The following is a 12,786-nucleotide window of genomic DNA, read 5'->3' as shown; positions in this document are numbered from 1 at the left end:
TAAAAGCTAATTTCCCCCTGCTACTTAGTCTATGGGGTTTTTATATTGTGTTTTATTTACATTGTTTATATTGGTTTACTATTCTGCAAATTTTGGTAAGAATTTCAATGTTAAAGGCCTCAAAAAGCCAATTAATATGCCTGCAAAATAATAATCATTACAATGTCAATAGGGCCTCACTGTCTGTCAGTGCTCAGGCCCTAATAAATCAAATAGTGTGACATTTTTATCTTTCTCTCAGCCCATCATTTTGATTCAGATTAAAATATTTCCAAAGATTTTCTTCTGCAGGGGAGGACACCATGAGGCATTGACATATGTATGCTGTAAAGGAATATGCAAATGTCAGCCGGATGGTCTTCTGTATAATTTGGCACAGACCACTGACAGTATGGTACAGACGTTCACACTCACAGAAGATGTCTGTGCCGTATAGTGGAAATTTCAATATCTGTCATGACAAAATGCTTCATACCTAATCAGCAGTAATTGTACAGAAGTTTATGTTTTTGTCCCTTTTAGTAGCTGATGGAGATCACACTTCATATTCTTGAACCCAGTTATTGACCCTGTGGACCATGTTATATAAAGCAGAACCTAATAGGTAAATGAGTGACCTCATCAACGTCTCAACACAGGATCACAGGGGATAATATTACAGTTACTCAAAAATAAAAATGCAGGTTTATTGGGTGCACATGTGCAATGCAATGTAATCTGATACAATCTCCCTGCAAAAAGCAATTCTAAACGTTGTTTGTAATGTTAGAATTGCATATGAATGAGGTTGAACCGTATCCGTAAAATATGATCAATATAACAGGTTAAGTACTATTACTTAAAAGATTTACAAAAAACAAGCTTTTATCCAGACCATAGCTTTATTATATCTGTACAGTATATCTCCTCTATATGACATATTGTTGCATGTATGATCTAGATGTCTATGTATAAATGTTATTACAGTTCAAACTCCCAAGTGATACCGGAGTTAAAGGATCGACAGATGAGGGTGACTGTCAGGAAAATGACATTTCCATTTTTTTATCCTACATTAGAGAGAGTGAGAAATGGAGACACTCCCTCAGCGTCCAACACTTAAAACACAGAAGTAAAACATTTAGTCTGACGGCATTGGACCTGCGATGTGTGACATTGCTGAGAATTAAATTGGCAATGGATGAAAACACAAGCAAAACAAACGGATGGACAAAAGGCATCAGGGCGACTTAACCGATTTAATCGATTTAATCCTGAATAAATACTTTTGACTGTTCTTATTCTTTGTCAATACCATAATTATTTTTGTGCACATGGATTCTGTCACCTTGTGGCATTCAGCAGAAAACCCCCCCACACACTCATATTATTAATGGCCAGTCTTTGTAATCAAAGTATCCTCCGTGGACAATGGACAGAGAGGTGAGTGGCTGCTTCATCCCCTCTTGGGAGGATCACCTTGGGCAGATAAAAAGAGAAGGTAATCCTCTTGTTTATCCACTGCGGGGTGTGATAGGTGGGTCCCTACTGATCCATCCAGAACCCTCATAGTCCTCATCCACCACCCACTGCTTCTCAAGCCTCTGTCCCCTTTTCTTTGCTTTACACTGTCCTCATTCTCTCCGCCTGCCAACCTGCAGGTGAAGTCTCTCAATTCCAGGATCTTTTACCTTGAAGAAAAGAAAAAAGAAATTGTTGGAGATTTTCAGTTGTCTTCAAAAACTTTAAAACTTGATCTCCCCATTGTCCCAACTTTGAGAATCTTTTAACACAACTATATTTTTCTTTAGAAGCACTTCCAGCCACTGACTTTAACCACCACGAGTACAGTTGGTTGTCAAGCTTGAATCCCCATGTTCATAAACTAGCTAGCAGGCTGGCTAGAGAGGCATTTGTTTAACCCATTAACTTAACCAGAGACAGACAGACGATGCAGTGCAAACAGGAGCTTATAACTCTTCTTCTTTAGTCTGGCACAGTGGAGTAAATTTATGATAAGATTTAGAGGTGACAAGCCTTGAATAATTAAGACTCATCCAATCTGAACGCAAGACAATTTATTAGCTTAAAGCTTTTTATTTCAATATTTAATTAAAGACTTTTTAAGGACCCATAAGCCACCCTGAAAGAAGAAAATAACCCCCCCACCCATGTTTTTACCCAGCCTCACACTGCAGCCTGCACCCGGATGATTTACAATGCGTCAGCCAAATTAACCAGCCCACATTGCCCAGCCCTTCTTAAACCCCATCTCAGTAAAGGAAAGCAGGAACTGGCAGGTAAGAGAAAGTGAATTTGTCAGTGAGAGTGTTCCTGTTACCTGTAGTGGTGTTAGTGACGCCGTTCACCGTCCCCTCCACATCTGTCTCGTCCTCAGCATAGCTCATCAGCAGAGCCCTCTGTCTGTCTGTCAGTGTCCTGCACACAAAAACAACTTCTGTTTACTTATTTATGTTCATTGTGATTTGGAAAACTTTCTTTTCTTATAATAAGTTATAAAAATAGATGAACAAGATGTGTGTTTCCTTACTTGGGTACTTTTATCTTGACATGGACATAGTGTTCACCGTAGCCGTAGCCGGTGACACGGGCGATTCCCTTCCCTGCAAGTCGGATCTTCTGGTCTGTCTGGATTCCTGCAGGGATCTGAAAAAGGGAGAGTTCAAATTAAAACCATCTAGCCACCTCTTTTAGGATGTGTTTGATGTTCCCCAAAAGAAATGTACTAGTCTGCTTACTGATAAGTTGAGCGTTTCATAAAGGCCCTGTGTTCTGGCCGTGCCGCCCAAAACGGCTTGTGCCACCGAGACATAAAGGTCAGAGTGAAGGTCGGCACCGTCCCTCCTGAACACTGGACTTTTCTGGACCTGGACACCAAACCAGAGCACAAAGAAGAATTTCAAAAAGCAGGACACCCCAGGTTGTTGAGTTTAAGAGCTCAGACAGCTCAATGTCTCCTACATGTCCACACGCAGACATACAACACAATCCTATTGACAAGGAAAGCATGCACTGCGTGGAGAGCTCTTTCTGGAGATACCCACCTTAAACGTGATGAAGATCTCCTTCTTACCAACTGGCATTCTGACAGTCTGACCATTCTCCACTCCTTAAAGCAAAAACCAGAGTCAGGTAGTGACACATAAGCTACGTAAAATGATGACTTTCCTTTCTCATGATGTGTGTGAGTGAACATTTTCAGTTTCTCATTAATATTCATGGTTACTTGGTGATAAGAAGCACAAAAACAGAATGCAGAGCACAGAGCACGTTCATCTGGAGGAGTAAAAACTATTTCTCACATTATTTCTATTCACGCATAATGAATCTACAGCTGTTTTTACCATGGATGTATAAAACTAATTAATTGGGGTATATCAACCAAAATAAAGGCAGTGGAAAGTAACTGACCTGCAGGCACAGGGACTGTCACAGTCTGCTTCTGCTTGGTCTGTCCGGCCCCACGGCAGGCATTACAGGGAGTGGAAATGACTGTGCCTTTGCCTCCACAGCGGCGACATTGGGAGCGCATCACAAACGGACCCGTATTCACTGTCTCCTGCAGGTGGGGACGATACACACGTTTGGTAATGCGACACACATGTGAACACTTTTACGAGTGGCGGCGTATATCGGAGCTCTCACCATGCCGGACCCGTTGCAGGAGTTGCAGTGCTGGACCTTGGTGCCTGGTTCGTGGCCCTTACCATCACAGCGCTGACAGGCTGCTTCCATTTGAAGGGATATCTCTTTGTTGACTCCCTTTGCTGCCTGAGTGAAGGTCAGCTCCATGATGTACTGCACCAACACAACAAGAGAGAGTTAGAAAATCATTAATCTGCATTAAACACAGATAAAAAATAAAAAAATGGAATCAGGTGAGCTCTAAAACGCCTCCTTGACTTTAGTCCTGTTTCCCAGTGTCCCACTAACCTCCTGTGGCTGATCGAACATGGCATTGAAGTCACCAAACCCTCGTCCCCCTGAGAATTCCCCAAAGATCTTGCGGAAGAGCTCCTCTGGATTCACGTTGCTGTTCTGTCCAGTCCAGTAGTGCTGCCCTCCACCGGCCTGACCAGCGTCAAAGCCCGCTGAGCCGTACGTGTCGTACTGCTTCCTCTTTGTTTCGTCGCTGAGGATCTGAAACACGGGGACAAGGTTTAAAACAGTGCATCGCAAAAAGAAAACAAAACATCGCGGGAACAACCAATAAAGAGTGAGAACAAACCTCGTAAGCTTCAGCCAGCTGAGCAAATTTTTCCTTGGCTTGTGGGTCCTCTTTGTTGGTGTCGGGGTGGTACTTTTTGGCCATCTGAGGAACAACAAACACACCGTGAGCTACTGTGAGGATCGGTCAGCTGAGAACCAGAGCAACCCGTGGACACGCGTCGGGCAGGAACGGACCTGGTAGTAGGCTTTCTTGATCTCCTTCTGGGTTGCTCCGCGAGGAACCTCCAGGATCTGGTAGAAGTCCTGCTTGCTGCTCGCAGGACCACTCGTGTGAAAGTAGTGTGTGCAAACTGCATGGGGGGATCTGAGACCTGAAACGTATTTTAATAAGAGTAAATGGTAAGATAGCTACATATAAAAAGAAATGAAGCAGGATGGTGCAGGCCAGAAAATAACAAAGATGGGTGTTTTTTTTTGTTTTTTTTTTTCAGTTCACTGTTATTAGTATTTTGCATTTGAACATCTGCCTCTTACTTTCAGTTATTATTGCAGCCGTGTCTTGCTCCATCATTGTTGTCATTACGATATATTTAATTTGAAAAGTGTCTTCCTGTTGTTGTTGTTATGTATGTCCTTTCAGGTCTAACATAAACATCATTAACCACAGAAAATAGAGGAGCAGAGCTGCTTAATCAAGACTTGATGAATGACAACACATTGAAATGTGATTATTTAGCATTGTTTATTATTTTTTAATGATGGTGAGTGAATAGCAAAAGCAAAAACAAATGTTAGCATAGTCTGTCTGACAGGTCAAATTCAACCTGATGACTGCAGATCACAGTTAGCATCACTGACTTCTCGTGATCTGCTCGAGCATGAAGCTAAAACGTTGGAGTTACAATGTCTTCGTATCTTTAAAGCTAATTGTTATTGTCTTAAACTGCGTCACATGCATAAACTTGTACAAAAACCTATATAGCCTATAGCCTAGCCTAGCCCAGGCCATAAGGCGAATGCACCACTCACCTGACAGCCCTCTCAATGTCACCGCTCTCCCTGCAGCGCCGCACGCCACGCCGCCCGCCCGCCACACTGTATCCGCGCCCACGGTGGAGACACCACGGACTCCTCCATGACCGGCACCCGCTGCGGCACCGGCGGCCCGGCGGCGGCCTGAGGTTACGAAGACTGTGATCCAGCGTGAGGAGCAGCGAGCAGCCGCCATCATTTCTTCAGCTGCTGCGGACCCACTGCGCAGGACCGGAAGAGAGCGGGCGGCAACGGCAGCAACGAAGATGTTCAATTTGACTCAAGATGGTTCTCTATGAACGAAACGACTTGGTCTGAAATCTCTTGTGCTCTCCCACTGCTCAATGGGCTTCTGCGCAGAAGCCTTTCCAGACTGCATCTCCTCCCCTTCAGAAATGCTTGATTATATATACAAGGAGAACTTACTGGATTGTTACCCCAACCTAAGCATTGCACTCCGATTACTTCTCACATTGCCTGTCACTGTTGCTTCTGGGGAGAGGAGTTTTTCTGCATTGAAACTAATCAAGACATATCTGAGGTCCACCATGGCTCAGGAGCGACTGTCGGATCTGGCAGTAATATCCATTGAGCAAGATGTGAGGAGAAAGCTAGACATGGAAGATGTTGCTGTTATTTTCAGCGTGAGCTGCTTTACAAACGGCACCCCATAACTGAGAGTGTCACGGATCCTGTACGTGTGTGTTCCTTCATTCATGTACACCGCAGTATAAATGGTTGAGTCCCATCTATCGGCAAGCTTCTATTTACCCCTGTCTTTCTTGTTGGCCATGAGCACTCTGTCACCGATGTTAATGCTGGAACCTTTCACTTTCCTGTTGTGCAACTGTGCATGTCTGTACTGCTCTCTTCCAGCGTAGTCTTGGACAATCTCCATCAGGCTTGTTTTTATAGCTGACTGTAAACTTCAAACAATATCCTAATACTCTCACCAAAAGCTGTTAAAATGGAAAACCCTAACAAGCTTTGCAAATACATTTGTGTTTGTGTATCGTTGTATTTTTTCATTAAAATATTTGTATAATTTGATTTTCTCTCAATGTATTTGTTGCGTGGTGTTCAGTAAAGTTCCTTGAATTCAAAGAAAGTGAGAAACGACAGCGGATGTTATTTTATTATTTTATTTTTAAAGGGGAACAGAACCAGAAACAGGTGACCGCAGGGTTGAGCTTAATAACGTACAAAAAGTATGCGGACGTTTTATTTACCAGGGGAGCACTTGGCAGCGCAGTGGGTGGGTAAAAGCCGAAATCCGCCCAACCAAACTACTCCGGTGAACAAAGCGAGCAGACAGGCGGCTGGGCGAGCTGTCAGCTGATCCCAGTGCAGACAGCGGAGCAGTGACACACACATACACACACACACACACGCGCACACACACCCGGAAGGCTCGACAGGCAGTGTGAGAGGGCAGCATGAACCGCTTTAAGACCTCCAAATTCAAAAACACCACTCCGAAAATCCCCAAGAAAGATGTGAGTAGCTCCCGAGCGTCTGGGCAGAGCCGGCTGTTTTCGAATGTTCCCTCCTAGCTAGCATTAGCACTGGTTATTAGCAGCTGTGCTACTTCAGCGTGTTTGTGCCTGCAATGGATGTGGAACTTCCTGCATCTGGAGGAGAGACGCACAGGGGGGAGATCTGAAGCGGTATCTGAAGAAGAACCAGGAGCCATGTGTCTGCACTGATCTGCTTCATCTGATCATACAACGAGACCAAATCACAATCGTCCCATTATACCACAGATCACTGGGTTTGCTCCTCAGCAGTCTGTTTGTGCTGCAGAGGTTCTGATTGGACACTTCTGCCTCTCTGCGCAGATTTCCTGTGTCACTCAATGAAAAGATTCAAAAAACAATGTGGCAGTCTGAAGAAGCCTCCCTGTCAGTGATGGCTCTTCTGCTGGGTGCAAGAGGCAGCTTGTCTGGCCTGTAGTGTTCTTACACACGCACACGCACACGCACACGCACACGCACACACACACACACACACATATAGATGGATGGATGGATGTGCTTTGTTGATCCCACATTGGGAAATGATTATGTTACAGCAGCAAGTCCAGGACATTGCACATAGAGCGAGAGACTAAGAGATGAGACAATAAGAGGCAAGCGTGCAAAGTTGTGGTAGTTGTTTGCATGATTAAATATAAGATGTGCAAAAGAAATCAGTAATCAGGGAGTTTTTGTGTTGATAGAAACTATAGGGCTCATGGTCCGCCGTTATAAAACCTCATCCTCAGGTTCATTTGCTTGAAGTTTCCTGCAGCTCTATCCTCGCTCAGGTGAACTATGTAACCCCCCCCCCCCCCCCCCCCTTTGAGGCAGTAAAATGTTTGGCATGTACATTCAGAGACACTGGACGGTCTTGGTATGTCTCTCTCTCTCTCTCCAATCTCCCGCACAGGATCAGCAGCATGTGGGTTGCTTTGCTTGTGGTGAATGTCAAACTGGTCCTTTCACACAAACAGGCCAGTTAATGTGGCTGCTCCAGTCCAAAGAGAAAATGTGGCCGAAGGTGTAAAGGTTGTGAGAAGAGGTTTACATGGATTTAGAGATATGACGATTATTGATTTTTATTTTTTCAGCTTCAAATTTCCACATGGTGAGAGATAAGTCACAGGGATTGATTTCTTTTGACATCTTTTCTTGAGTCAGACCCTGAGGTGTCCCATTATATTCCTCCTGCGTACAGGCCTTGATGTCAAAGGCAGAAAACACCAGATATTGTACATTTGTTCTCTGCTGAGGAGGTTCTGTTTTCGTCTGTTTGTTTGTTTGCATGTTATTAAGCAGGATTACGCAAAAAAACTACTGAATTGATTATCACAAAACTGTGTGTAGAAAACAATCAGGCATGTTTAGGGGACTGACACATTATTCAAATTGGTGCAGATCCAAATAAAAGCTTTGAATGTGGTTTCATAAAGGGGACTTTAGGGGAATTGGTCGAGGTTTGAACTCTATTTCCTTCTCTGGATTTCACAGGAACGATAGACCTTTTGTAAAAGATGGTGTCCTTAATATTATCCATGCAGGAGAAAATGCTCCTTCCTCCAATTCATCCTCTTGTTAATTCACTCTTCAGGCCAAACGTCTGTCAGGGTTGGTCTCCTAACAGTTTTCTGAGGAGCCGCGGAGGAGATTTTGTTGGAGCATGTTGTGCGGACACTCTGTCTTCCTGCTGCTCTCGCCTTGTTCGTGTTATGAAAGAGGCTTTGAGAGTTTCTGTGCTGTGCAACTGGGGGGGGGGGGCCTCCCACTTCCTCAACACTCTCTCAGAGGAGCTTGTGTGTTTGCGTGCTCTCAACTTGATCCTCCCTGTTTGTTGTTCTTTTATTCTGTGTGCTTTGACACCAACATGGTCGTGTGCGCTCCTAATGAAAACTGATAAGCTGGACATGTTCTTCTCTTGGGTATTTCAGTGCAGCTGGCTGGTGTTCTCCTGTTTGCACACGTCACATCTGCACTCGTGATTCTCCTCAGATGTCAAGTTGCATGTGCTCTGATGAGTTACTGATTCTCCCCTCTGTGGTGTCGTCTGATCCTAATTATCTGTTTTGCGTCATCTGCTCTGCCGCTCTCTGACTTGTGCGATCTGTGTCTTCAACTCCAGGAGTGGATCAACAATGTCCGGGCCGGGTCCTTCTCCTCCCAGGGGAACCACATCAAAGCCAGCTCCAAGCTTGTGGCCTTCAACACCGATCAGGCTGGTAAGACTGCAAAAGAGTGGGCAGCGGTTTTCACCAGAAGAAGAAGCCACCGTCTCCAGTTTGAGCAAAGTGGTTCAGTGGCATGGAAAGATTTTTGGGACATTATTTTGAAATGTCTTTGTCTTGTTTGTGTGATGTGTCTCCAGGTGGAGGTTTGCTGGGCCTGTCTTCAGTCAAACCTGGTGCAGATGGCCAATGGACAGTCGCTCAGATTTCCTGCCACTCTGGTAGTTTTTTCTTCATGATTTTATCTGCACATTATTTTCTGGAAGGACACTGAGTCACATTAGGAAAACAAATACCTTGAAATTAACCATACAGCCTACACAGCTGTGATCCATCTAATTGTTATTTTCCCCTTTCCCAGATTTAATAACTGATATGGACTTTTCTCCTTTCGATGAGAATCTGCTGGCAACATGTTCCGGAGATGAAATGGTGAGCTCATCGGTGGAGTGTTTTACTTTCTGTCTTTAACCTTTTCCTTCCTGCCTTTTTCTCCTTCTTAGCATCGATCGGCCTTTTATTTGCTGCAGTAAACTTAAACCGAAGTGCACTGTCCATCCTCAATGGCTTTGTTGTTCCTGGCAAGAATTGAAATACAATATAAACCATCTCAGTTTATGATGACTCCCCTGCTCTCGGCACATTATTCTCAGCCACAGGTGACCCGGCTCTCTGGAATCTGCTGGGTGTGAGCTTGCATCTCCAGACTCAGATAACTGTCTCAACCAACCATTGCCACACATGGACCTTTAACACACAAACCAGAGTTGTTCGCAGTGCCCAGCATCTGCAGCTCACTTTCACTCCTCGCCTTTTTGCCGACGGTCCTGTTTTTTTCACCGACCTGGTGCTGAGCAAGTGAAATTAGAGTCAGACTGAGAGAATGCACCCACCTCTGAAATGTGTATCAGGGGATTTATTTTCACTGACGCATAATCATACAGTTTCACTTCGTCTGCTCCCATCAGCTAGAAATCCAAACCTGATCTGGATCCCTCTGGACGCTACTTTCAGTGTCTTCATTTTGCTCGACTCATAGAGAAGAGCTGGAGGAGATTTATGTAGGACCCCGAAACCTTTTTCTGATCTCTTGGTGTGATGCTGCATCCTGACATGTTAGCTACCTTCTGTACTGACCCTTTTTGCTCCTGGCCTGAAAAACTTCTGCAGATCGAATCACAATTTTGGTTACACAAGTCTGATTCGTGGGATGTGGCTGTAAAAACACCTGAGTTTACTGATCATAAGAATTTCATTTGATGTCCAAAAGAGCAGAAATTCACTGAAGTGTAAGGAATATTTCATCATGAATTTTTATTGAAGTGAAGCTTTTATAAAATGTGAGTGCACATCATTTTGTCTATATTCCACTGTGCAGGTGAAGCTGTGGCGTCTGTGTGATCCAGAGCTGGAGCAGCCCAGCAGCCCAGAGCTGACCCTGCATCCAGGGCAGGGCAGGCTGGAGCTGGTGCTCTTCCACCCCACGTCCTCTGGCTTACTGGCTGTCGGCAGCGCCAAGTCTCCTCTGATCTGGGACACCAGCCGCCCGGACGCACCCTTAGCAGGTAGCTAGCTGTAGAGCTGCACACGCTCGCACACATTTGGTCGTGAGCGCTCATTTGAAACACACGTTCTGTCTTTGTCGCACATCCTGCACTGTCTGTTACATTTAACATTTTAGTATCTGTCAGTTAGTCATTAAGTTTCGTTGTGGCCTGTTTTTGTTTCTGTGTTTAACCAAAGTAGATATTTAAAGTCCAGTGAAGTGGTTGGTTTCCTTTTTTCTTTCCTTTTTTTCTTTCTTTCTTTGGGGACTGTCTGACTGACACTGCCTACGTTTTACAGCCCTGTGGCTCTGTCTCAGTGCTGGAGCAGCAGAGGTAATGTTTTGGTTTGCAGTTCTGGTCCCAGTCTCCCCAGACTGGCCTCAGGATCTTGTCACTATCCTCTGGCCTCACCACCCCCTCACCATCCCACCCCAACACTGCAAGCACCCCTCCATCACATGACAGCTGGCCTGGCTGCTGCTGCTCACTGCTGATGGAACTTTTTTATGAGCCGCTCCCCCCCTCTTACATCACTCCCATTCCACATTCATATGCGATTAAGGAAAAAGATCTGAATGATGATAAAATCTATATTGAAGAAGTGCCTCTGTGTTTAAAAATGTGTTTATCTCTACTAATGAAGTTCGTGTCACATCACTTTGTCTGTGTCTTAACCTGGGCACCTGTCATCTCCTTTCAACTGGTGCAGCTGAACAATTCACTGAAGTGTTGCTGTGCTCACTTAAGGCACCGCAAGCTAATGTGTGTCACGCTCTCAGACTCCCTCATATGCTTTAACTGTAAAGATCCATTCCTTGATGTGTATCACCCCCATCTTTGGTGTGTTATTACGTGTTTTCAGGTTTTTATTTGCTTTATCTACGGCTTCATCTCGTCCCTGCCCTGTCAATCTGTGCTAATGCTTTGTGTTATCATGTATTTTTGTATTCTTTGCCCCAGTTTGTCCCTGTCTAACATGAGCTTTGCGTCTCTAGTCCTTCTGCTCCTGTCTCTCCTCACTAATGTTGACATGTGCGTCTGCAGTTCTGGAGCAGCACGGTGACCAACTGCAGAGTCTGAGCTGGAAACGGGACGGCTCTCTGCTGGCCTCCTCCTGCAAGGTGAGGGCAACTCACACTGCACCTGGTGTATTGCAAAGGCTTGATAATGTGAACAAGCTGCATTTAGTTTCACTCCCTTTCGCCAACTTCATTTTTGAATATCTCAAGTTTGGATTGCTGTAGTCGCAGAGTGTGACCGCTAGATGCCGCCATTGGCTCACATTCGGTGCAGCGCTCCTCACTTTAGCCCTCTGCAGCTCCTTATCTGTTTATATGAGGTTTATTTCCTCCAGATGTCAACAGAGGTGACGCTCATAAAAGAGGGTGGAGGTCACATCATACATTTGATTAGGAATTAGTGAGCAGTTGTTTACTGGAAAAAAAATAGAATAAAGTTGGAAAGTCTGATGACGTAAAATACCTAAGAGCCAGTTTGTTTTAATACGGTAATAGTGATGACAAAGCAGTTAAAGAAAATCCTGGCCTAGGTTGATAGAGAGCCTGTGGAGATTGGAAACTGTTGTAACTTGGCAATGACGACACTAATAAGAGAACACGCCCGAGTGCGAAGGATAAATCTGCCATGGCTTTTGTTTTGTACTGACCCCACCTGACCTTAAATCTCTATCCACAGTACACAGCCCCGTATACCCTCTTAAACCTAACTGTCGCTAGATGCAAGCTTAAGTCACGTCAGGCCCCGAAGAACCAAATTGTTTTGACGTGCACAGTAGTTATGTGGCGTACGAGAAAAAGCTCAAAAAAGGGGAGAAAGTCTCCTTGGGTTTTTATGCGTCCATATGGCTGTACTCATTGGTGTCATCAGGAAATAATCACAGCGCTTGAAGGCCTTTCCATTAAGTTGTTAGTGAGTTGGGTAGGAGGAGGAGGAAGGAGGGAGGTGGTGTGGGTTTAATAGCAGGGGGCAGCGAAAGAAGGGGTTTATGGGTTGACATAGTTTCATGAATATATTTGGTTTTATAGGAGATTAAAATAACCATCTGACTGTGCACTCGAGTTAATATCTCCGAGCTTTTTAAAGTACACATAGACTGATGTTAAAATGAGACAGCGGCCCCTGGTGTTTACGAGAGATAAAATCTGATGAACTAACTGCTGCTTGAGACCAAATAAACGTCGACACAAATGTGCGCACTTAACAGGCATGATTGTCAGGCCAATCTCCCTTGTTTGTCTTCGCTCTGACAAGTAACAAATTACTCCGCCCATCACATGC

At 44.6% G+C, this 12,786-nt stretch overlaps 2 protein-coding genes across 2 annotated transcripts in view; one reads left to right on the top strand and one right to left on the bottom strand.

Moving 5' to 3' along the window:
- Positions 1-672: 672 nt before the first annotated feature.
- On the bottom strand, positions 673-5,432 carry dnaja3a (DnaJ heat shock protein family (Hsp40) member A3a). The gene is made up of 11 exons (XM_062408681.1): positions 5,200-5,432; positions 4,405-4,541; positions 4,229-4,312; positions 3,934-4,140; positions 3,646-3,798; positions 3,412-3,559; positions 3,045-3,109; positions 2,739-2,867; positions 2,531-2,646; positions 2,321-2,418; positions 673-1,670 (listed from the first exon to the last, which is right to left on the bottom strand). Exons 1-11 carry the CDS (start codon positions 5,399-5,401, stop codon positions 1,651-1,653), a joined length of 1,359 nt encoding a protein of 452 aa, XP_062264665.1. The 5' UTR covers positions 5,402-5,432; the 3' UTR covers positions 673-1,650.
- A 1,106-nt stretch (positions 5,433-6,538) lies between these two features.
- coro7 (coronin 7) overlaps positions 6,539-12,786 on the top strand; it is a 95,492-nt gene continuing 89,244 nt past the window's right edge. The window contains exons 1-6 of the mRNA XM_062407143.1: positions 6,539-6,698; positions 8,839-8,935; positions 9,082-9,162; positions 9,303-9,373; positions 10,320-10,506; positions 11,533-11,609. Coding sequence (XP_062263127.1) covers positions 6,639-6,698; positions 8,839-8,935; positions 9,082-9,162; positions 9,303-9,373; positions 10,320-10,506; positions 11,533-11,609 — 573 coding nt within the window. The 5' untranslated portion in view covers positions 6,539-6,638. The remainder of the gene's footprint in view (positions 6,699-8,838; positions 8,936-9,081; positions 9,163-9,302; positions 9,374-10,319; positions 10,507-11,532; positions 11,610-12,786) is intronic.

The sequence above is a fragment of the Platichthys flesus genome, chromosome 16 (assembly GCF_949316205.1).
Source record: "Platichthys flesus chromosome 16, fPlaFle2.1, whole genome shotgun sequence".
Lineage (NCBI taxonomy): Eukaryota > Metazoa > Chordata > Actinopteri > Pleuronectiformes > Pleuronectidae > Platichthys > Platichthys flesus.
Note: the sequence above shows the minus strand (reverse complement) of the source record. Positions and strands in the feature narration are given on the sequence as shown.

Bases quoted from the DNA above. Each gene is read 5' to 3' on its own strand.
- dnaja3a (XM_062408681.1), bottom strand. From the start codon at position 5,401: ATGATGGCGGCTGCTCGCTGCTCCTCACGCTGGATCACAGTCTTCGTA. The intron at 3,799-3,933 runs GTTAGTGGGACA...GTGTTGGTGCAG, and splicing joins TGTTCGATCAGCCACAGGAG to TACATCATGGAGCTGACCTT. The intron at 2,419-2,530 runs GTAAGGAAACAC...TTTTGTGTGCAG, and splicing joins GTCAAGATAAAAGTACCCAA to GACACTGACAGACAGACAGA.